The sequence below is a fragment of the Silurus aristotelis genome (assembly GCF_946808225.1).
Source record: "Silurus aristotelis genome assembly, chromosome: 4".
Classification (NCBI taxonomy): Eukaryota; Metazoa; Chordata; class Actinopteri; order Siluriformes; family Siluridae; genus Silurus; species Silurus aristotelis.
In genome coordinates this window covers 11,478,992-11,500,776 of record NC_139577.1, presented here as the reverse complement: position 1 = coordinate 11,500,776, position 21,785 = coordinate 11,478,992, and the positions used below count along the sequence as shown (strand labels likewise).

Below are 21,785 nucleotides of genomic sequence, written 5' to 3'. Positions count from 1 at the left end.
TCTCCTGCTCTTCCCACAATGAAGGTTTCCTTCCCCAGGTAATCTGCCTCATGAAATGTTTCCCATTGTGCAAGAAAAATATGTGCAACACCACTTTTTATTTACTCATTTCTGTATTTTTCTGTGCAATAATACCTTTAATAGTTTTTTTTATAGAAAAATATGAAATTTTTTCCTATTTATCTATTGTAAAAAGTTTTGCAAATGGAAGCATCTGTCACTAAAACAAATTTCTTGTAAGTGCAAACATACATGGCAATGAAGCTCTTCCTTATTCTGATACTGATCCTGTTAAGATCTAGGCCAACTTTTGATCAGATAGCACCACCTGGTGGAAGCAGTTGCAAGTTCAAGTGCCGTTACATGGTAATTTGGGTGTTTTTTTTCCCCCTCTGTCTTTGAAATCCCCTGACAATTATAATTAAACGATTGCAGGGAAGAAACCAATCAAAACCAAAAACCTGACCAGACGAGGCAGAGCCTATTGTGAAAACCAGTTTTCTGTTCCAGCCTTGGCAGCCTATTGTCCCTTCTGTCATATATTAGCTCACTCTGTACGAGAACAGGTAAGACAGTGCGCATGCACCTACATTCCAGCACGTGGGTTTTATGATCCCTTGGTTAGAGGGAAGGGTGCAACCTTTTTTTGTCACTTTAGCCTACAATAGTCAGCTAGTTTCAATTTGCTATTAGTTAGGTTATCTTATTTAAAATGAAGCCAAGTAGTTTTTTAATAAATTTCTCTGGCACCGTCCAGCTTATCTATAAGCCTAGCCTTCTGACACCTTTGAAGTTTCATGCATTATGTCTTCTGTGTTGTGTTCACACATTCTGTATGTACCTCTGTACTAATAAACATAATTCCCATAACCACCTTACATAATCCAAACCACCTTAAACAGTTCCTAAACTCCGCTAGGGCACAGCCAACGTGAGAACATTACAAATGCAAAATTGAACGTGTTGTGCGCATGAAAAGAAGAGAAAATGTAGCTTGACAAGTTCATGAAAAAAAAGGAAAAAAATAAAGAGAAAATGATGCATTACCATGGAGCTCAGATGGAGTGGGAACTCCATTGAGATGGTGAAAGAACAGAGCAGCTCCTCTGAGGAAGGGCAGGATGCCCGCCTTTACACAACGCCAGAGATGCCAGCCCGAGCTAACCTCACGCAGACTTAGAAGAAAGAAAAAAAAAAACATTAAAGTGATTTCTAGCAGTCTGCAAACTTAATATTGTGAATGAATTCAAAACACTACTTTTCTCAGGCTTACATAAGTGTTATTTGATAAAAGGGTTTAAAAGAGCACATGGGACTGAGATAAGAATAAAATCATAATCATCAGCACAGCTTTCTCACCAGCCTAGATGAGCTCTTAGCGTGTTATAGAGAAGACAGATTTTCTCTTCCTCCTCTCGCTCCATTTCTTCACTCTCCTGCTCCATAGTCAGCTCCTCTGTGGACACACCACCCATGTTAACAAGGGCTTTCAAATTACTGCTAAAAATTGGTAATAATATGCAAGTTTGGGAGCAATTTCCAGGACACCATTAATGTGTTTTGACCTGCAATATGCTCCAGGTTGGATGACTTTAATAAGCAGTGGGTTTTGACAAAAAAAACGCTGAACTCAAAACTTAATTCCCATTTCGGAGGCGAAACCAAGGCTGTTCACCTGTTGCAGCCCCCCATCTGTTGTTAAGTTGTACATGCTCTTACCTGGCGCAGAGGTGAGGAGAATCTGGACCACGTGAGCTACAGTAACCAAGTGGAGGAAATGCAGCTGTGCCGTATCTGCGCTCAGTCCAGAGAAGTCCAAGCAGTGCAACGCTGAATAGGACAGCACCAGACTCACCTAACACACACACACACACACACACACACACACACACACACACACACACACACACACACACACACACACACACACACACACACACACACACACACACACACACACACACACACACACACACACACACACACACACACACACACAAATAAGAAACAGGAGAGAGGTGGATTCAGAGACTACATTTGAAGGACTGGAAATTCTAGAACTACTATTTTACAACTCCCAATTCCAAAAAAGTTGTGATGCCCTGTAAAATGTGAATAAACAAACTGCAACAAATTGATAATCTTATAAACCCATACAATATTCACAAAAGCACATAGAAAACAGAATTTTAAACTATGGAAATTTTTTTGATAGCCATAAGTCTCCATAAAGTTAGAATGAGGGCAACAAAAAGCTGGTTTAAAAAGAGTTACTTAATAAAAATAAATAAATAAACAAACAGCTGGGGGAACTTTTTACAACTAGTCAGTAAAATGACTGGGTACAAAAAAAAGTATCTTAGAGATGCAGGGTCTCTCAGAAGGAAAGATGAGCATAGCGTTACCAATTCGTGTAAACCTGCATCTACAAATTGCATTGCAAAAGACTATGCAAAATCTCTTTATTTACATTACTTAAAATCATTAAAATGATTCAGGGAATTCAGAGGAACCTCTCTATGCAAGGGAACAAGGGTAATATTGGATGCCCGTGATCTTTGAGCCCTCAGGCAGCACTGCGATAAAAACAGCAGGATTCTGTAATGGAAATCAATGTCTTTGAACACGGTCCCTCTGTACCATCCACAAATGCAGGTTAATGCTCAGTCATGCAAAGAAGAAGCCATATGTGAAAATAATCCAAAAACACAGTCATCCTCTCTGGGCCAAAGCTCTTTCAAACTGTTCTGTGGTCAGACCATTAATTTTAAATTTTTTTGGAAACCATGAATGCCACATCATCCAGACTAAGATGGAGAGGGACCACCAGGCTTGTTATCCCTGAACAGTTTAAATCCACCTTTCCTGTGGTATAGGAGGTTTTGCTATTTTTATCAAGACAATTCTTAAGTTCATTATGCAATAATTACATCATGGCTTCAGAGTAAAAGAGTATGAATGCTTATCTTTTCCGCCTGCAGTTCAGACCTTTCACAAACTGAAAAATATGATCAAATCATCTCCAGCAGCTTGTCTCCTCAGTTCCAAGACACATACAGGCTGTTGTTAAAAGAAGAGGGGATGCTACACAGTAGTGATAAACCTGGCTATGTCTCAACTTTAAAATGTTTTACAGCCATCAAATTCAAAATGACCTTATTTTCTCCTTCAAATAGTCAAGTCAAGTTTATTTCTATAGCGCTTTTCACAACAGACATTGTCTCAAAGCAGCTTTACAGAAATCAACAGTCAAGGTGAATGGTGTGCATTTATCCCTGATGAGCAAGCCTGTGGCTTGCAATGACTGTGGCAAGGAAAAACTCCCTTAGATGTTATGAAGAAACCTTGAGAGGAACCAGACTCAAAAGGGGAACCCTTTTATACAGAACACTGGAGAGTGAGAACTAACAGGAGTACTGGACTATAAGAAATGTTCTTTGGAACGTTTATGTTCTACTGTGAATAAAATTGGGGTTTTTATGAAATTTGCATATCATTTAATTCTGTTTTTATTAACATTTTACACAGCCTTCCAACTGGGTTTCTTCTTCAATTTTGAGTTTAATAAAATAATGTCTAAAATGCTGTTTAAAAAAAACTTGTCAACTCACCAGTAAGTGAAACATATCCACATCCAGAATGCAGGGAGAATTTTCCACCTTGGGATCAGGAACAAGTGCTGCACAGAGCATGAACACAGACAGTTACAGTTACAACCAAAAATAACTACAAAGAAGAGATACAGTGAAAATATATCTACCTGCCAACAGTCGCATGAAGTGATGTTGCACAGTGAAGTGAGAGGAGACAGTCCAGCAAGCCGAGCCAAACCGAGCCAGGGAACGCAAACAGTCATCCTAAACATAAGCAGACACGGCGCATTTAACGATTCAGATCTGTTCATGAATCTGCCATTCTCAGTTACTTTCATCTTTATATTTAGGATACAAAATATACATATTGAACATATGGAAAACAGAAGGAATTAATACTCAGGAAAAAAAGCATAATGCCCAAAGATATATTTATGATTCGAAATATTAGAGAATAAATGACCACCAAACACTATGTAGCAAACCTCTGGATATATGAACACCAGTGGTTCTCAGAAATGTGAGAAGTTATTATTTGTTATATTTCAATTGAAATAAATTGTGTTCATTTTTATTTGAAAAGAAAAAGCAAATCAAATGACTGTACCTAAATATTTTAGTGTACAATAAGAAAGAAAACAAAGACTATGACAACCAGACATCACATTAGCAGTAGATATTCGAGAGAAAGCAATAATATACACACTTTTACTAATAATTGTCTCAATGTTAAAATATATCCGCTTCTGCAGCGACACCACAAACTGGGCAGCATCTCTTAATGTATATAGTAGAGATCAACTGATTCATCAGTTTTGCAGATTAATCGGCACTGATAGTTGCTTGGAACTATTGGTAAAAATCAATACCCATAGTTTTTCCGGGTTGAGTCTGTGGCTGAAGCAGTGGAGAACTTCTGCTGTCTTTATGAGAGTAACCTCTAGAGGTGAATCACTGATGGAATGTGCTGTTTATTTGGAGTGTCCTTTTTAATAATTTTGGATGTACAGTGTACAAGTAACAAAAAATAAATAAATAAAATCTCACGCTCCTGTGGATGGTTTATTTTTTAAGGGGAATTGTACATGTACTGTAAACAACAAAAATTTTGAATAACTTGTCAATGTTTTATTTACTACTTTAAACAAATAATTCAGTAATAAAATAGTTTTTGAAATATTTTTATGTAATTTGTTAGTACAAACTCTGTTTTGAAATGTTTCAATGAGTTTCACTAGTTACTCTTAGTCCGGTTCTAAATGAAAAGTCGCAAACTATCAAGGTCGCAAGTGTCAAGGTTGTGAGTATCCACTGTTATTGTTTCAGTTTGAATGTACGTCTTATTTTTCTCAATATTTATTAATATAATTATTATGTAAATATTTATTACATTTAGCACATTTTCATGATTATTACTGTTTTTTTGAAATACAGTTCAGTAATATGTAGTGTTTTGCTTGTTGTTTTTTTAATCCAGTATCAATTTAAAAAAAAACATCAGTTAATGAATCAGTTACCTGCAAGTACGATCCAATCTAGATATCAGTATTGTTAAAATCGGTCGACCTCCAAATCCTCGAAGAATTCATAATGATTTAGGTGGTATGCACAATATATGTGTAGTTAAAACATGTGAAATTAAAGTGTAGTACCACCCTTTTAGCCATTGTTTCAACAGTACTAATACTATCTCTGATACAGAATTTATCACTCGTCCCAACCATATAAAGAGAATTTCACCTTGGCATAAGTTATGTTTACCTGTCTACAGGGTAAGCTTCCAAACAAAGGCTTCTCTTCATCTACCAATAACCTCTCTGAAAAAAAAATACAAGAAAAACAATACATGCATATTAATATTTTCAAACAACCAAAAAAAATATAATCATTTACCTGGACACTATCACATATCAGCAAACACTGTAAACCTTAAATAGGAATTCTTAATAGTGCAGACCGACCTATAGACTGGATGGTGTAAGAACAGCTGCCCCAGCACATGATAGGCACACGAGGGTCCTGCTCATTAGGGTGCACCTTAAGGCCAACTTTATATGTTGATGTCCCAAATGTCGTGAGCATCTCTCTTATGGAGCTTGAATAGGGGTTGCTAACAAAGCACAGAAAAAGTCAGTGTTAACACCATGCTTCAGATATAAGGAATCAACATAGACATGTTACGTTACAAACAGAAACAGCAGGTATGCTTACACTGGAGTGTAGTCCAGCCTGAAACCCTCAGGAGGAGGATAATCCTCCACAATCTCAGTCTCTCCAGCATCTAAAACACAAACACCACAAAATAAGACCATATTCACATGAACTCAAATACTAAAAAAAAAAAAAAAAAAAAAAAAAAAAAAAAAAAAAAAAAGGAGTATGCACACACATTGCATGGACAAGTAGTCAGACACCGGATCTTTAAAGCTATTTGTAATTCTTCTCCAAAATTCAACCACAAAGATGGAGGCACACAATTCTACAAGATGTCTTTTAGAAGGCGACTCAATCCAGTACCAGCATGATAATTCCCCTGTGCACAAAACCAGCTCCATGAAGATATGGTTTACTTGGATTAAAGTGGAAGACCTTGAATGGCTTGCTATAGAGCTCTGAACACCTTTGGGATGAATTGGAACGCTGACTGCTTGGAGGCAAATGAGCATAAATCTTCATAACCATACTCTTAAAATCTAGGGGATCATCTCCCAAGAAGAGTAAAGGTTATTATACCAGCAAACGGGGACTAGTGTCACATACACATGCACATATGAATCTTAATTCCAGTTGTCCATACAGTATATATATTCACTCACTTCTATACTCACTTGTTGGCTTGGCCTTGTTATGAGCACAGTGCAAGGCTCTGATCTGCTGGCAGGTAGTATTTAGCCAATGAGCCAGACCTGGCTGCTCACTACTGCTGCAACAACAAACGCTCGTGCATTTTAATAATTAGCAAAGAAAAAAAATTATTTCATGCAACAATAGGGACATTTACCAAACCGATTCATCAGCTTTGCCGATTAATCGGCACCGGTAGTGAATTGCTGGAGGTATCGACAAAAATCCGTACTGATCATTTTTACAAGTTGCGTTATACAGTACGAGAGCGGCCACTAGAGGCGACTTACTGACACCACATGTTTATTTGAAGTGTCTTTTTAATCATTTTGGATGCAACAGTTTTTTTTTATTTGCAGTGTTACTTTTTTGTTTCAGTTTGAATGCATTTTTTCCCCCCGTCAATATTTGTTAATATAATTAATATATACATATTTATTTCATTTAGCACATTTTCATGATTCAGTACAGTTTTTTATTTTTGTAAAAAAGTTCAGTACTATTTTACATGGAGTGATTGCTTTTGACTGGTTTTATCCAGTATCCATCCATCGGTTGATTTAATCGGTTATCAGCAATTACGAGCCAACCCAGCTATAAATATCGGTAAAACCCATTCGGTCGACCACTAACATTTACTGAAATAAATTGTCTCGGTGGCAGTAAAAAAAAAAAAAAATCATGTAAAAGCCAGTGGAAGGTTGTGTTGCATTGGTTTCCCCAACGGTTCTGCTCTGGTAACAAACCAAGCCACTTTGAGTATTGCTTGTATTTTTTGTTATAACCAATATGTTCATATTTATATCATTTAGCACATTTTCATGATTCAGTACTGCGTTTTCAGTACTTAATCATTAATCATCAAACTTTCAGATTCAGTGAAAAATCATGTAAAAACCAGTGAAAGATTTGTGTTGCATTGGTTTCTACACACACCAGAAATTCAATTTTCGAAACTCTTCCATGGTATTACACGTTACAGCAACACTACAATGAATTAAATCAGTACAATATTTGGAACATGAGTGTCCAGATTACGAAGCAATTTCATTTGAAATAATCACAAGTTTGCACAAGTACCTGCAGGTGGTCTTAGTGAGGGGCAGGAGAGGAATGACGGTGTTACTGAGACACTCACAGAGTGGACACAAGTACTCCCCGTTCTCTACATCATAACTGGTATGCACACGCAGTCGCTGCTGCCTGCGCTGCTCTTTCGCCTGCACTGCCTCAAAGTACCTGCAGGGAAACACCAAGGTTCAGAGACATTATTTTCATTTCCACCAAATGTGAACAAAACAGGTTTGCTTTGTTGTGGGGTTTTTTTTTTTTTTTTTTTTTTTTTTTTTTTTTTACAGTCTATTAAAAAAAGTGAATTAAATGACTGTGCAGCTGATTCAGGGACAGCAATTTCATCCACAGTGCTGTTAAGCTTAACAGACACAGGGTTTAGGAACTCTAAAGCTCTAGCTATCTATTATTTTAGTAATTAACTTTTCTACCGATTAGTCCAACGATTAATCGAATAAGTACTTTTTCTTTATTAAAGAGCAATACTACATATAAAAGAGGAGATAAGACGGGGCTCTTAAAATGAACAAGTACCGTAATTTCAGGACTATAAAGCGCACCCATATATAAGCACTGAATTTTACAAATATTTTTATTTTTAACATAAATAAGCCGCAGGTGTCTACACTGAAACTAATGAACTTTACACAGGCTTTACCGAAAGACAGTGTCTGTTACACGGTGTAATGAGTGAAATATGTTGTGGCTCTTTTAAGAGCAGAGCGGTATTTTGGGAATAGCACGTCACTGCATTCTCCCGGTATTACTGCGTGTGTGCGCGTGTGAGACTGAGGATTATGTCCTTATTATTTTCTGACTAACCCATACCACTGTTGCCAAAAAAATAAAATAAAAAAGCACGGGTTTTGGAAACCTGTCTGTGCTCATATGAATTTTTGCTCATATGATTTCTGTTTTAGTGAGCTCTACCATGACCCAGACTTAACGCGGTACAACGGCTTGTATCTAAACAGTAGCCAACCAAATAAGTCATTGTTCACTGTCTTCCTCCTTCCTTTCACAACTACAGTGGTACCTTACCATACGAGTGCATTGATGTATTTATTATTTATATAATGCATTAATTTTTTTGTTACAAATTAAACTTGTAGGTCAAGGTACCACTGTATTTCTCTCGGGAGTTTATCTTTTGTCATCGTCGTGCGTTTAAAAATCAACACCGGAAGTTTTTCTTCTGATGCCGTGCAGCTCAGAACACAGGTGAGGTGCATTTTTTCGTTTCCGTTCGAAAATTTCATTGGTCTAATGTTATTTTTTTTGGCTTGAAGTTTGTGAAACCGGGAAAAACCCAGATTAGCCGCTTCGTTGTTTAAGACGCAGGGTTCAAAACTTGGGGAAAAAAGTAGCGGCTTATAGTCCGAAAAATACGGTAATTTGTTTCCTTTTTAGAAAATTTTTATTGCTGAAATTGCATACAAGAATATTTATAAAATCTAAACCCATATAATGCATTTAACTGCCATATTACATCAAAATGTAAATACAAATAGATGCATTAAAAAAAATCTTATTTTTTTTATTAGATTACTCAAGAAAAAATAAATTCAGAAATGAAAAATATATAAAAAACACACTGTATGGTGTTTTCTTTATGTTTTAGTTAGAAATGATCCCAAACATTGGAAACAACTTCTCTTTCTTTGGCCTGAATCCTATAGAAGCCTGTTTCCACCACATAAAAAAAAAAAAGTTAATTCCAACATTCTTCTCGCAATTCTGATTTAGTTCCTTGCCATTCTAAATTTTTTCCACAATTCCAACTATACTTCTTGTAAACATCTGACATTTCTGGTGCATCCACCAATAACCATGTTCTCAGCCTGAACAAAGCTCCTCTGCTTCATCAGTCTTGTTCCGTCTCCTCCATAGCTGATTGTTAAGAGTTCTCTCCAGGGATCGAAGGCTTAGTTTAATACCATGCGATTCTAATGTTCTATTGATTGTATCCAATTTCATTTCCGTTAAGAAACAAAAATCTGAATTACAAGAAAAAAATATTAGGCAAACTTTTTATTTAATGAGACGGAAACGGGCTTCCATTTTTTATTCTGCAGCGTCTTCTGTCCAGAGCGCTCCAGAGTTTAGCGGGTGGTGCGTGAGTGGTAATGGTCCGGGGGAAACACAGTGCTCTGTGTTTAGTTAAATGGACTGAACGATGCGTCGAGGCAAATTAAATATTTGCAATCAAATTAATTAAGCAAGAAATCATTACAGCCCTGCATCAGTCAAATAAAAGATATCTTCAAATCAGAATTAGGCTAATGTAGGCTTTTTCACCTCTAACGACTTCCTGATAAAGGTGACAGTCTTGTTCGGTTAAGCATGCTCTTATGTACCAGTGACAAGGAATGAAACCATTCCATCAAATGTAGAGGTCATACAATTTTCTTTTTCTCTTTTTATCCAAATTGAATTTATTGATTTGCGCATCTTTACCTACACCTGAAAACAATTCAAACCAGCAAAACTCTCATTTCGGATAAGGCTGAACGTGCTAGAAGATTCGCCGAGCTCCTCACCTCTGCCAGCAGTGAGAGTGCATGATGTGACCACAGCTGCCGGTGTGAGTGCCGAAGGACAGGTCAGGGTGCATGAAGAGGGGATCATAGCTCTCTGTAACACACATGCATCATAATGTAATATGCACACTGTCTACTCAAGCCCATCAAATGCACCTGCACAGTGTAAACTGTTAAAGCAGATCCTTACCTGGCTTGTGAGGAGGTCTTTTGCGGTTCTTAGACATGACTGTAGAGCGTTGGACAAATGCAGCGAGCACCATGGCTCTGCCATCAGGTCTGATCTCCTGCTCTTCCTGACACAGGATACACGTCACCACCTGCCTCCTTTCTCCGCCTCTGGCACGCCATCGACGAGGTCCCACACACACCAGAGCGCTGTCACATGAACTGGGGCTGAACCAAAGACCAGAGACCCGTAGTATTAAATTTTTCTCATTTTTATATGAAAGCACCCATTAGGGGTGTAGAGGTACAAGTATTCATACTGAACCGTTATATCAAGTGGTGGACTTGAGTTTGTTTAGTCTACGCATCGCACTTTAAGCACACTACACATACAGCATGCTTAGCCTTGCATCTGGCTGGTGAACGCCATCATGGCCAATGCAAATGACAAGCGAGAGCTTAAAGACCCTCCCTTATCTTTAAGGTCTCCCGTTTGGCAACACTTCGGGTTTCCAGTGAATTACAACAGACAAAGACAGGTGGAAAAGACAAACGCAGCGTGCAGTCATTGTTCATCAGTGATTGGGTATGTATCTGGCAACCCATCAAGCTTCATAACTCATTTGAAATAACACCACACAAATGGGAATATCACTGCTACATGGAAAAAAAAAAAAAACAAGTGTCAGTTGTCATGAGTTGTAAACAGGTATTACTTTTCTTGTGACCAATGAGTCCATAGAGCCTCATTTTGCCAAGTTAGCAAAGTGCTACCTTGCTGTACCTGCTGCCTTAGTAAAAGGGGATTTTCTAATGCAGGAGACACTGTGACTGCCAGCAGATCTGCCCTTACTGTGGACAGTGTAGACAAGTTCATTCTTTTGATCATGACAGTTGAGTGAAACTGAACGGGGCAATAAGCAGGAGTTGTAGTTGTACTTAAGACAATGTGAGAAAAAGAAAAAAGAAAGAAAAGGAAATCTGAGCAGGAATACAAGCCGTGATTGTTAAAGCTGCACTGTAATCGCTACTCATTTATAAATTACATTTTATATTAAGTTTCATTTATTTGAGAAGTATTTACTTTATTGGAGAATTTATGATTCATTCTATTATATGTATATACTATTTTTTATTTATTTAAACCAAGTAGGCATTTAATTTAAAATGATAAAAAAAAAAAAAAAAAAAGAAAAACCTAAAAACGTAAGCTTTTAATATTTACAAATGTTTACATTTGTGGCATTTAGCAGACGCCCTTGTCCAGAATGCTGAATGCAAAAATGCTGAGTCTCTAGAAAATTTTATAAATATCTTTACCTGTACAGGAGATTACAACTTAAAAACAAGCAAACAAAAACCTCTCAACAATGTTGTAGGCTGATTTATCTTTTTTTAAATTTTTTTTTTATTTAAACAAAGCTAACTTGGACAGTGTTACTTTAAGTGTTTTCAAGAAGGTCTTCACCCATTGCTTGAAGATAGCCAGCAACTCCGCTGTGCAGGGAAGTTCATTCCACCACCTCTGTGCCAGTTATTCTGAGATCCTGACCTAGAGACGAATCACTTGGGATGACCAGCAGTTTGGTTTTGCGCATTTTAATAAACAACGTTTATATTAAAAAAAAAAAAAAAAAAAAAAAAAAAGTGACGAGCAATTTTACGTTTCGAACGGTTGCTTAAAAACCGAGGAGAAGCCGTCTTATCGAAAACAGCCTGTGTTTAACGTGATGCTTTGGTACCTGTGCTCTGCTGACGTAGACGCAGAGGTGTCCAGATCTTCTAAGCTCTGCTGGAAAAGCTCTTTGTTCTCGTTTATAAAGTGCCTCTGCATCTCTGACATCTGAGCCATGATCTTCTCCCTGCGCAGTCTCGCCATCTCTGCCTTCCTCTTTCTCTCGGCTTTGTCCTTATCCCTCACAGTCTGCAACACACAAACACACAGGTCGGTTTAAGACCTTTAACACACTAACGGGTATTGGTTAATATGTCGGTGGATTTAAAAGACTGACCTCCTCATGGCAGTGCCCTGTTCCCTCACAAAGAGGTGCAGCCACTGTGCGCTCACGCATAGTTTTAATGCTGACCACCATCTGTGCAGAAAAAAGATACCCAATTCACACATTTCATATAAAATAACAAGCGACTGCATGTAAACATCACCTGGAACTCTGTAAACATCCTCGCTCCGAATGACACCTTCGTGCATGTGAAATTTTCATGCTTCCCTTTGAAATACTACTCCATATAATGCATCATTCCTTTTAATATTTCATAAGAATCTTAATGTATCTTAAACGTTCACTGAATGCTGGTGGTGAAAGCAAACAATGAGGCAGTCACAGCCCACCTTCACTCCAAATTTTTATAGGTGGATACTATAAGTATAGCAAACACAAAACTAGCATAAAGAACATTTCTATTGTGCATCATGTTCGCTATGATAACACCTACAAGATCTGCTCATTTCAGATTATTTTTATGTATGTTTAGAGTAAATAGGAATGTAAAATTAGCACAAGCTTCATCACAAAAATTAAATCACAGATGGTGCGATTCATCGGTTTGGCGATAGTTAATTGCTGGAACTATTTGCAAATATCCATAATGATACATACTTTCCAGGTCACATTATACAGTACAAGTGCAGCCTCTTGAGGCAAATTACTGAGGTCACATGCTGTTTATTCTTGGTCTTTTTTGGATTAAAGTGTTCAGTATGAATGCATGTGTTATTTTCCTCAATATTTATTAATGTATTCAAATGTATTTTATTTAAACATTTCAAAGTTATGATGTTATTTTTGGAATACAGTTCAGCACTATTTTATAGTTTGTTGTGTTTGTTTTGTTTTTTTAAGCCAGTAACCATTTTAAAAAACATCAGTTATCGGCAAATACGATCCAGTCTAGCTATCGGTATCGTTGAAATCCACTATCGGTCGACCTCCAAATCCTGGAAAAATTCATGTTGACTTAAGCAGTATGCACAATATATGATTCCAAACAGATGATCTGCAGCAAAAGCACTTTGCGATGGTGATATTTTTTGTTTCCCCAAGATCATAGAGGTTCTGCTCTGCTTATAAACATCACTGAGTTACTGCTTGTGTTTTTAAACAGGTCTTGAAAATACAGTACAGATTTAACTTCATGATGCCCCTACTTTCACAGTGAGAGAATTGCCAAGTGCTGATCATCTGTAGGTGCCCTAATGCTTGGCAAAGTCCGCATGTAAAGTATACTTACGCTGCACAGAGAGGCAAAAATGTATACGCAATCAAAATAGCATTTTACCTTTAGGATCCATCGAATCATGTCTTTGTGCACTTCCAAGTGAGGAGCGCTCTGCAAGGTCTCCAACAAAGCCAGGATACTCGGAGCGTTGCCCGGAGCTTCACCAGGACCTGGTGTACAAAGAGAACCACAGATATGGCTACTGTTTTGAGGCTTTCTATCGTGTGAGCTAATGTACAAAACTTACGGGAGATTTTGAGGGTGAAGTTGAAGGTAACTTCGTTATCATCATCATTGCTCTCTAGCTGTTGCTGCTCCTCCAGTAGTGCCATGCCTATCAAGTGCAGCACCTGCAGCAGCACACGTACAACTGTGAACACTACTGAGCAATTAAATATACTGCAGATCTGTATCATAAGTGCGAAATTGCTGAGTTTACCACATCGCATCATGTCGTTAAAAAATATAATATAAAACAATTACCCTCTGCAGCATGGACTCAGACCAGTGCCCTCCGCTGGGCTCCACAGCCCACTGCAACACAGCTCCCAGCATGCCGAGCAACACGTCACACTGCAGAATGTTTACCAAGCTGGCAAACAGTGGGCAAAATGGAGGCAGGGCTGGAGGAGGCAGAGCTGCAACACACACACACACACACTTTGGTCAATTGTTTGCAGATTGCTAATCATTTTTAAACAAGGCTTAAGATTAGACTGCAATCATTATAGAAATATCATACCTGGATCCTCTCCATTTTGTCTCTTAAGCTTTCGCTGTGCTTCTTCTGCCTGTACAAAATAAACAACAAAACCAAAGGCCTTGAATTCAACATCCAGCGAATCAAGAGGTCAGCCAAGATGAAAAATCGAATACGTCTTCAACTGGCCACATGCTCCCATGACTAAAGTGTTGCCAAAAGCAACACATCACTTCAGACATCCCAAGCACCATCAGTCTATTAAAATGCAACCGGTTCCAAGCGTATATTAAGATATAAAAGGCCAACCTGAATTTTCTAATTAAACTGCTAGGCACTCAAATACACAGAATAAGGATTTGTGTCGTTTATGGCAGTTTAGCTGCAGGCTGAAAAAGTCGACACGATAATAAAAGGAAAAACGTAAAGTGAGAGATCAAAATACATTTTTAGTTTCTGTATAGAAGGAGCTCAAGTGCATGCTTTACATATTACAACCAGTTTTAGTATTATAATGCTGTTATTCTCTCCAATATTAACTGATGCCTGCTCCAGAGACAATAACAGCACCGAGTCTCTTCCAGAAAAGTCTAACCTGCAATTTTCCTGTAATCTTGGAGACAGAGCTCTTGTTCCACACAATCATTCCATGAAATATATACAATGTATACATAGATAGATAGATTTTATATATATATATATATATATCTATATCTATCTATCTATCTATCTATCTATCTATCTATCTATCTATCTATCTATCTATCTATCTATCTATCTATCTATCTATCTATCTATCTATCTATCTTACACACATGAAACCTTTAAACTGTAATGTTTCAACTGTAATGTCATAATCTTCACGGAAACATGGCTACACAGCGGCATTCCAGACAATGCTATTGAGCTAGCGGGACGACACACACTCCGGGTGGATAGGACGTTAGATGGCTCCAGTAAGACCAGAGGCGGTGAATTGTGCATTTACGTTAACAAAGCTTGGTGCACGAACTCTGTTATTGTTGAGAGACGTTGTTCAGCTAACCTGTTTCTCATGGGTAAATGTAGACCGTTTAAATCTACAGCGGGAGTTCACTTCCACCATTATTACAGCAGCTTACATTCCCCCCGATGCTGATGCCAAGCTTGCTATGAAAGAACTTTATGGAGCCATCAGTAAACAACAGACTGTTCATCCAGAAGCTGCATTTATTGTTGCGTGAGATTTTAAAATCACTCGAAATTGAAGGCAGTGCTCCCCAAATTTTACCAGCATGTTTCCTGTCACACCAGAGGGAACAAAACCTTAGACCATGTATACACAAACATGGCTGGAGCTTATTGCGACCCCCCTTCCCCACCTGGGACAGTCAGATCACCTTTCTTTGTTCCTCACCCCAAATATGCACCCCTCATCAATCGGGTGAAGCCATCAGTGAGAACCATCATGGTGTGGCACGCAGAGGCAGATTTCACACTTCAGGAAAGGTTTTTACAGACAGACTGGAGTACATTTGCTTCTCAGGCCACCAGTGACACTCACACGGACATCGACTGCTACACCTCCTCTGTACTGGATTACATCAGTACCACCATAGACAGTGTTACTACTCAGAAACAGATCACATACCAAAATCAGAAGCCATGGATGAACAAGGAGGTGCGCCTCCTGTCTTCAGGTCAGGCTCAGGTCTACAGCACATCCAGAGCTAACCTGAAGAGGGGCATCAGAGGCCAAGCAATGCTACAAGCAAAAGATAGAGGAGCATTTTTCCAACTCTGACCCTTGACGCATGTGGCAAGGCATCCAGGCCATTAGTGATTACAAATCCTCCCACTCCACCCCCACAGCCACTGATGTCCTCTTCTTGAATGAGCTTAATGACTTTTATGCTCGCTTTGAGAGAGACAACAGAGAAACTGCCACCAAGCTTAAACTCTCAGCTGATCACTCTACAATCACACTCTCCTCCACAGATGTCTGCAATGCACTGAGTCGGATCAGCACACACAAAGCCGCTGGACCAGACAACATCCCTGGATGCTTACTCAGGGCATGTGCTGAGCAGCTCGCTGGGGTCTTTTCTGACATCTTCAACCTGTCTCTTGCCCAAGCAGCTGTTCCTACTTGCTTTAAATGCACCTCCATTGGGCCAGTGCCAAAACACTCCAACCCAACATGCCTGAACTACCGCAGCAATAGGAGTACAGAAGATGCAGTTTCCATGGCACTGCACTCTGTGTTCACACACTTGAGACAATAAGAACACTTATGCACGTATGCTGTTTGTTGACTTTAGCTCAGCATTTAATACCATCAATCCATCCATGTAAATAGCCAAACTTGTAGATCTTGGCATTAACACCTCCACCTGCAACTGGATTATTGACTTTCTGACCAACAGACCCAAGCAGGTTCAATCTGGCTCCAATACAATCACACTCAACACTGGTGTACCACAGGGCTGTGTGCTGAGCCTGTTCCTCTACTCCCTCTTCACCTCCGACTGCAGGCCTGTGAATGGATCCAACTCCATTATCAAGTTTGCAGATGACACTACCGTGATCAGTCTCATCACCAACAGTGATGAGACTGCCTACAGGGGGGAGATCCAGCACCTAGCCCCATGGTGCAATAACAATAACCTGCTCCTTAACACCTCCAAGACAAAGGAGCTCATTGGGGACTTCAGGAAAGAGACAAGAGGCACACATGACACCACCCACATCAATGGGATGGCTGTTGAGCGCGTTTCCAATTTCAAGTTCTTGGGGAGCCACATCTTGGCGGACCTGTCCTGGACGACCAACACCTCCAGCCCGGTCAAGAAAGCTCACCAGCGCCTCTTTTTCCTGAGGACACTAAGGAAAAATCATCTCTCCTCAGATATCCTGGTGAAGTTCTACCGCTGTGCAAAAGAACGCATCCTGACCAGCTGTGTCACAGTCTGGTATGGGAGCTGCTCTGTCCGCCCAGCACATCACAGGGACTCCACTCCCAGCCATGGAGGACATCCAGAAGAAACACTGTCTGTGTCGAGCTCGCAGCATTCTTAAGGACTCCTCGCATCCCACCCATAGACTCTTTTCTCTTCTGCCCTCCGGCAAGCGATTCAGGTGCCTCCGGACGAGGACCAGCCGACTAAAGAACAGCTTTTTTCCTAGATCTGTCCCTTTACTGAACTCTGCCCCTCGCTGATCCTACTGCCCTTCATACGCTGCTACACCATACACAAATATTTTTATTTTTTAACATAAATAAGCTAATGAACTTTACACAGGCTTTAACGAAAGACACGTTACACACTGTGTAATGGGCGAAATATGTTGCGCTTCCTTTAGGAGCATAGCGGTATTTTGGGAATAGCATGCCACTGCATTACTGCATGTGGATTATGTCATTATTTTCTGATGCTGATTTTTAAGTTTTTTTGACTAACCCATAACGCTGTTGCCAAAAAAAAATAAATCACGAGTTTTGGAAACCTGTGTGCGCTTATATGATTTCTGTTGCACCTGGAGTTAGTGAGCTCTCCCTTCACCCAGACTCGACGCGTTACAACGGCTTGTATATAAACAGTAGCCCACCAAGAAAGTCATTGTTCAGTCTTCCTCCTTTCTTTCACAAATATTTTTCTCGAGAGTTTTTCTTTTGGCATCGTGGTGCGTTTTAAAAAAAATCACCCGGTGGAGGCTTTTCTCCCGATGCCCTGCGACTCAGAACACAGGTGAGGTGCGTTTTTTCATTTCCATTCGGAAATTTCATTGGTCTAACGTTATGTCGCTTAGTTTTTTGGCTTGAAGTTTGTGAAACCGGAAAAAAACCCAGGAAAATTTCATAAATAAGCCGCTTTGTTGTTTAAGCCGTGGGGTTAAAAGCGTAGGAAAAAAAGTAGCGGCTTATAGTCCGAAAAATACTGTATTCATCTGTATATTATATTCATAGTACATATTTATTCATCTGTATATTATATTCATAGTACATACACATGTAAATTACTGTTTATAGTCCTATAATACCATTTAATTTAATTTATGTAAGTCATGTAAACACTGTATATCCTGCACTTGCTGATATTGCACTCTGGTTAGACCCAAACTGCATAACCAAACTGCATAACCCTAACCCTAACCTTAACCCTAACATTAACCCTAACCCCTTGTACTAACCCTGAATCTAATATATATATATATATTGTAAATGAGGTCAACGAGACTTTAAAAACGATTTGAAATTGCACTTGTATGCTACTGCTGGCTTGTGCTATTGCAGAATTACCTCCGGAAGAGCTTTTTTAAGACGTGCTGTTTGAATCCAATAAAGCGTTTTGCTCCTCCTCATCCACGGCTGCAACACTACGTTATTTGTTTACTCATTTGTTATTTAAAGTTTACATTTGAATAGTATTAGGTATGTGAGTAACTAATCTAAGGTGAAGCCTGGGAATGTGTCTTCTCAGAGACAGGCTTCGGGTTCGGACAATGTTTGATTAAGATTACGTACCTTGGACTGATCAGCTCTGGAGTAATGGTAAAAATAGAGGTTGAACTGTTTGGCACATTCTGCACGGAGTTCATACAATCCTCTACCAGTCACTCCTGGCTTCCTGTTAAACACAGTCAACGCAAGTAAAAAAAAATTATGAGTTCCAGGTAAAGGTTTACTTTACAATATGGCATCAAGCCTGGATGTTGCATGAGAGAGACACTTACTTAAACAATGCAACACTATCAATGACTCTCTCCAGTCCTGTTTCTTTATTCTCCTAAATGGAAAAAAACTTTTACAGCCTTTCCAACACATACGTAAAATTCAAATATAATAAACAAAGCCAGCACACAGAAAATCCACAAAGAATTGAATAGTTCTATGTGCAAGTGTACTCACATTTTCAGGCAAGGCTTTGACCAGCTCACTGTGAGCCATTGAACGAATACAAAGCTGATGAATGATCTCTCGCTTTAGTTCGTCACAGCTTGCGACGTGCCCAATGCCTGGTATAAAGCGTTCACCTAGAATACATAAACATTTACGTGCATTTAAATCATTTGGGGGACACCATTATCCAGTAAAGCATCAATAAATTCATTGCGATACAGGTATGAGGTGGTATAAAAAAATGTTTTGAGACTAATAGTGCTTCGACCACGTCTGCGATTTCATCATGGACAGCAAGTAAGAACAAAGAGCAAGCGTGAAATTCTGCATGAAACTGGGCAAATCTGCCACGGAGACGTTCGGCATGACAGACGTTTGAAAAACGGTGCCCGCTGCAACGAGCACCCGCGCTCCAGGAGCGGACTTCGCCCTCTTCCCCAAGTTGATGATCCCATTGCGGAGAAAAAAAAAACCATCCAGGACACATTCCAGGATTTGTGCAAGCAGACTATTTTAGAGTACTTCCTTATAAACAGAGCTAAACTTGAAACTTTTTGATACCACCTCATATATAGGCAATGTAGTAAGAAAAGTCACAATTTTTAAGCACAAATTCCTTTCTGGGTGTTTATTATTACAAATATAATGCAGTACACTAAAATGCCATTCCCAAGTGCTCTAGAATACAGTCTGCACTTACCAACAACCATTATAATGAGGTGCAGCATCTCTTCTATTAAAGTGCTGTTCTGCTGAACTACATCCTGGAACAGAAAATCACTGTAAGAAACAACGAGAAAATGCAGATTACTCCGAGACGCAATCGTAATAATATAACATCACACACCTTGTTGGCATTCTCTCTGTTGTATCTCTTCCTGCAGTCTGCTGAACTGAAGATATGGAAGAGCTCAAAACGACTAAGCACAATCATCAGAAAGTGGTTGGGATCCATCATCGAAGCCCCTGCCTATTTACAATGCACCATAATCATGTGTCAGATGATCATCAACCAGATCAACCCGTTAGACAGTATATATTCAAATAATTACCAACCTGTAGCATCATGAGATCCTTATCGAACATCTCAAGCCTACATTTCACATTGTGGTAGTAGTAGATCTGTTTAAAAAAAATTTTTAAATAAATTATTAATAATAATAAGGATGGGGGTGATTAGTGTCTTAAATTTCAGTGTTCAACAGTGTACATTTATTATTATTATTAATATTTTTATTATTATTTAAAGCATACCTGATTGACTAACGAGAAGCCATTTCTCCTCCACATCCCAGCATGCACCTGAGCACAGAGAACCAGGCAGCGAAGTGGATGCTCAATCACCATGGGAGGGCTCAGTTCACTCTGTGTAAAAAAAAAGATCACATCACATAACATTTGTTGGTGCAAATATTCACTCATTAAAAACACACACCAACTAACTGACATTCTGACTTACCAGAGGTAGCTGTTCAGGAAACCTGTATGCCACTTCTGTTTTGCTAAGGAGAGCATGAAGTCCTTGAGAAAAAAGAGAAAAAAAAAGAAGCATACAATCATAAGCATAAAATCTGGAGGAAAAAAAAAAAGAAGCTAAACCATGCACAGACTTTTTTCCCCTACCTGCCAGCAATCTAGACACGGGTAGGTGAATGCTGACTTTCTCCTGCGAGACACAGTAGCGGATGGTGTCCACTGAGTGGCCACACATGCTGAGAGTGATGGGCTGCTCTCCATCAGTAAAACCGCTGTGGCAGTGAGTCAAAACTGTTAGGCACTTCTTATAGGCTTCAATTAGCACCCGTTCCTGGAAACAGATAAATAACTGGCTCAGAATGGACACATCTGAATCTAAGAGCAGACTGTTGGGTGTGTCTTGGAAGTCCCACACTTCAAATGTCTGAGTTGGTACCTGACCACTGAAATTAGTTTACAACTGCATTCAGACATACTGGGTGGCAATGTTTGAACTAGAAGTTGGTGACCCTGGGACATCGGCAATCATTTGGAACCGGTGCAATTGTTTGCACTGGAACCAGAGTTGGAACTCTGTGTTTCAAACTCAGTATTAAAAAGCAGTGCTAATAACTTGTCATTAGTTATAATGGAGCAGTGGAGTGGTGTGCAACAGGAGTACGCGGTAAAAACCTGTGCGAAGGGAACTTTGACGTCTTTACCGGTAAGGATGTCATTATCATGTCCCTGATTTCAAAGAAACAGGTTCATCGTCAAAGTCCCCACGTAGTGTTTGATCGGCAACCGCACCAGCGAATATTGTGGCTGTTCGAGCTGCCACAGCGATGAGCCCTTCGCCGCTGTGTCAAGCTTTTTCTTCAAAATGACGCATCTGTGTTGTAATAGCATTGGCGGACGGGACACGATCCTGACAGATTTGCCTTTGTGCGGCACTCGCATCATCACCATTCTTATAAAAACTCATTTTACTGCGAAAGCTTATGGCGCACCACTTCACGCTCCATTATAACTAATGACAAAGGGTTCCACTGCATGCACTGGTTCCAAACGATCACCGACGCCCCAGGGTCACCAACTCCAAGTTCCAAAATCTCCCTGAATGAACATATGTGGTTTTTCAAATGATCAAGTCAGCTTATATTCTTCACTGGTCTAGATTAATGTTCTGTAAAAGATGAGAGGGTTGATGATCAACACTGTTCATGAAAAATCTGCTCTTCAGATAGGAGATTTAGGAGTATACCGAAGGCTCTGGTCTTAAATATACAACCAGCTTT

General features: G+C 39.3%; 1 protein-coding gene across 13 annotated transcripts in view; it reads right to left on the bottom strand.

The window, feature by feature from the left end:
• Nucleotides 1-21,785, bottom strand: part of ubr2 (ubiquitin protein ligase E3 component n-recognin 2) — a 47,720-nt gene that overhangs the window by 4,087 nt on the left and 21,848 nt on the right. For 4 of the 13 annotated variants that reach the window (XM_083539854.1, XM_083539856.1, XM_083539855.1 and 1 more), the window contains exons 15-41: nt 20,656-20,839; nt 20,492-20,553; nt 20,287-20,397; nt 20,089-20,154; nt 19,880-20,002; nt 19,733-19,796; nt 19,042-19,166; nt 18,867-18,919; nt 18,658-18,760; nt 14,196-14,244; nt 13,937-14,091; nt 13,701-13,803; nt 13,514-13,623; nt 12,229-12,309; nt 11,959-12,140; nt 10,239-10,444; nt 10,049-10,142; nt 7,518-7,676; nt 6,422-6,516; nt 5,805-5,874; nt 5,555-5,703; nt 5,355-5,410; nt 3,761-3,857; nt 3,612-3,679; nt 1,720-1,855; nt 1,360-1,456; nt 1,048-1,175 (exon numbers count right to left, since the gene is read on the bottom strand). In XM_083539854.1, coding sequence (XP_083395980.1) covers nt 1,048-1,175; nt 1,360-1,456; nt 1,720-1,855; nt 3,612-3,679; nt 3,761-3,857; nt 5,355-5,410; nt 5,555-5,703; nt 5,805-5,874; nt 6,422-6,516; nt 7,518-7,676; nt 10,049-10,142; nt 10,239-10,444; nt 11,959-12,140; nt 12,229-12,309; nt 13,514-13,623; nt 13,701-13,803; nt 13,937-14,091; nt 14,196-14,244; nt 18,658-18,760; nt 18,867-18,919; nt 19,042-19,166; nt 19,733-19,796; nt 19,880-20,002; nt 20,089-20,154; nt 20,287-20,397; nt 20,492-20,553; nt 20,656-20,839 — 2,926 coding nt within the window. Of the gene's footprint in view, nt 1-1,047; nt 1,176-1,359; nt 1,457-1,719; nt 1,856-3,611; nt 3,680-3,760; nt 3,858-5,354; nt 5,411-5,554; nt 5,704-5,804; nt 5,875-6,409; nt 6,517-7,517; nt 7,677-10,048; nt 10,143-10,238; nt 10,445-11,958; nt 12,141-12,228; nt 12,310-13,513; nt 13,624-13,700; nt 13,804-13,936; nt 14,092-14,195; nt 14,245-18,657; nt 18,761-18,866; nt 18,920-19,041; nt 19,167-19,732; nt 19,797-19,879; nt 20,003-20,088; nt 20,155-20,286; nt 20,398-20,491; nt 20,554-20,655; nt 20,840-21,785 lie in introns of all 13 variants that reach the window. The other 9 variants (XM_083539846.1, XM_083539848.1, XM_083539847.1 and 6 more) reach the window with 3 other exon arrangements.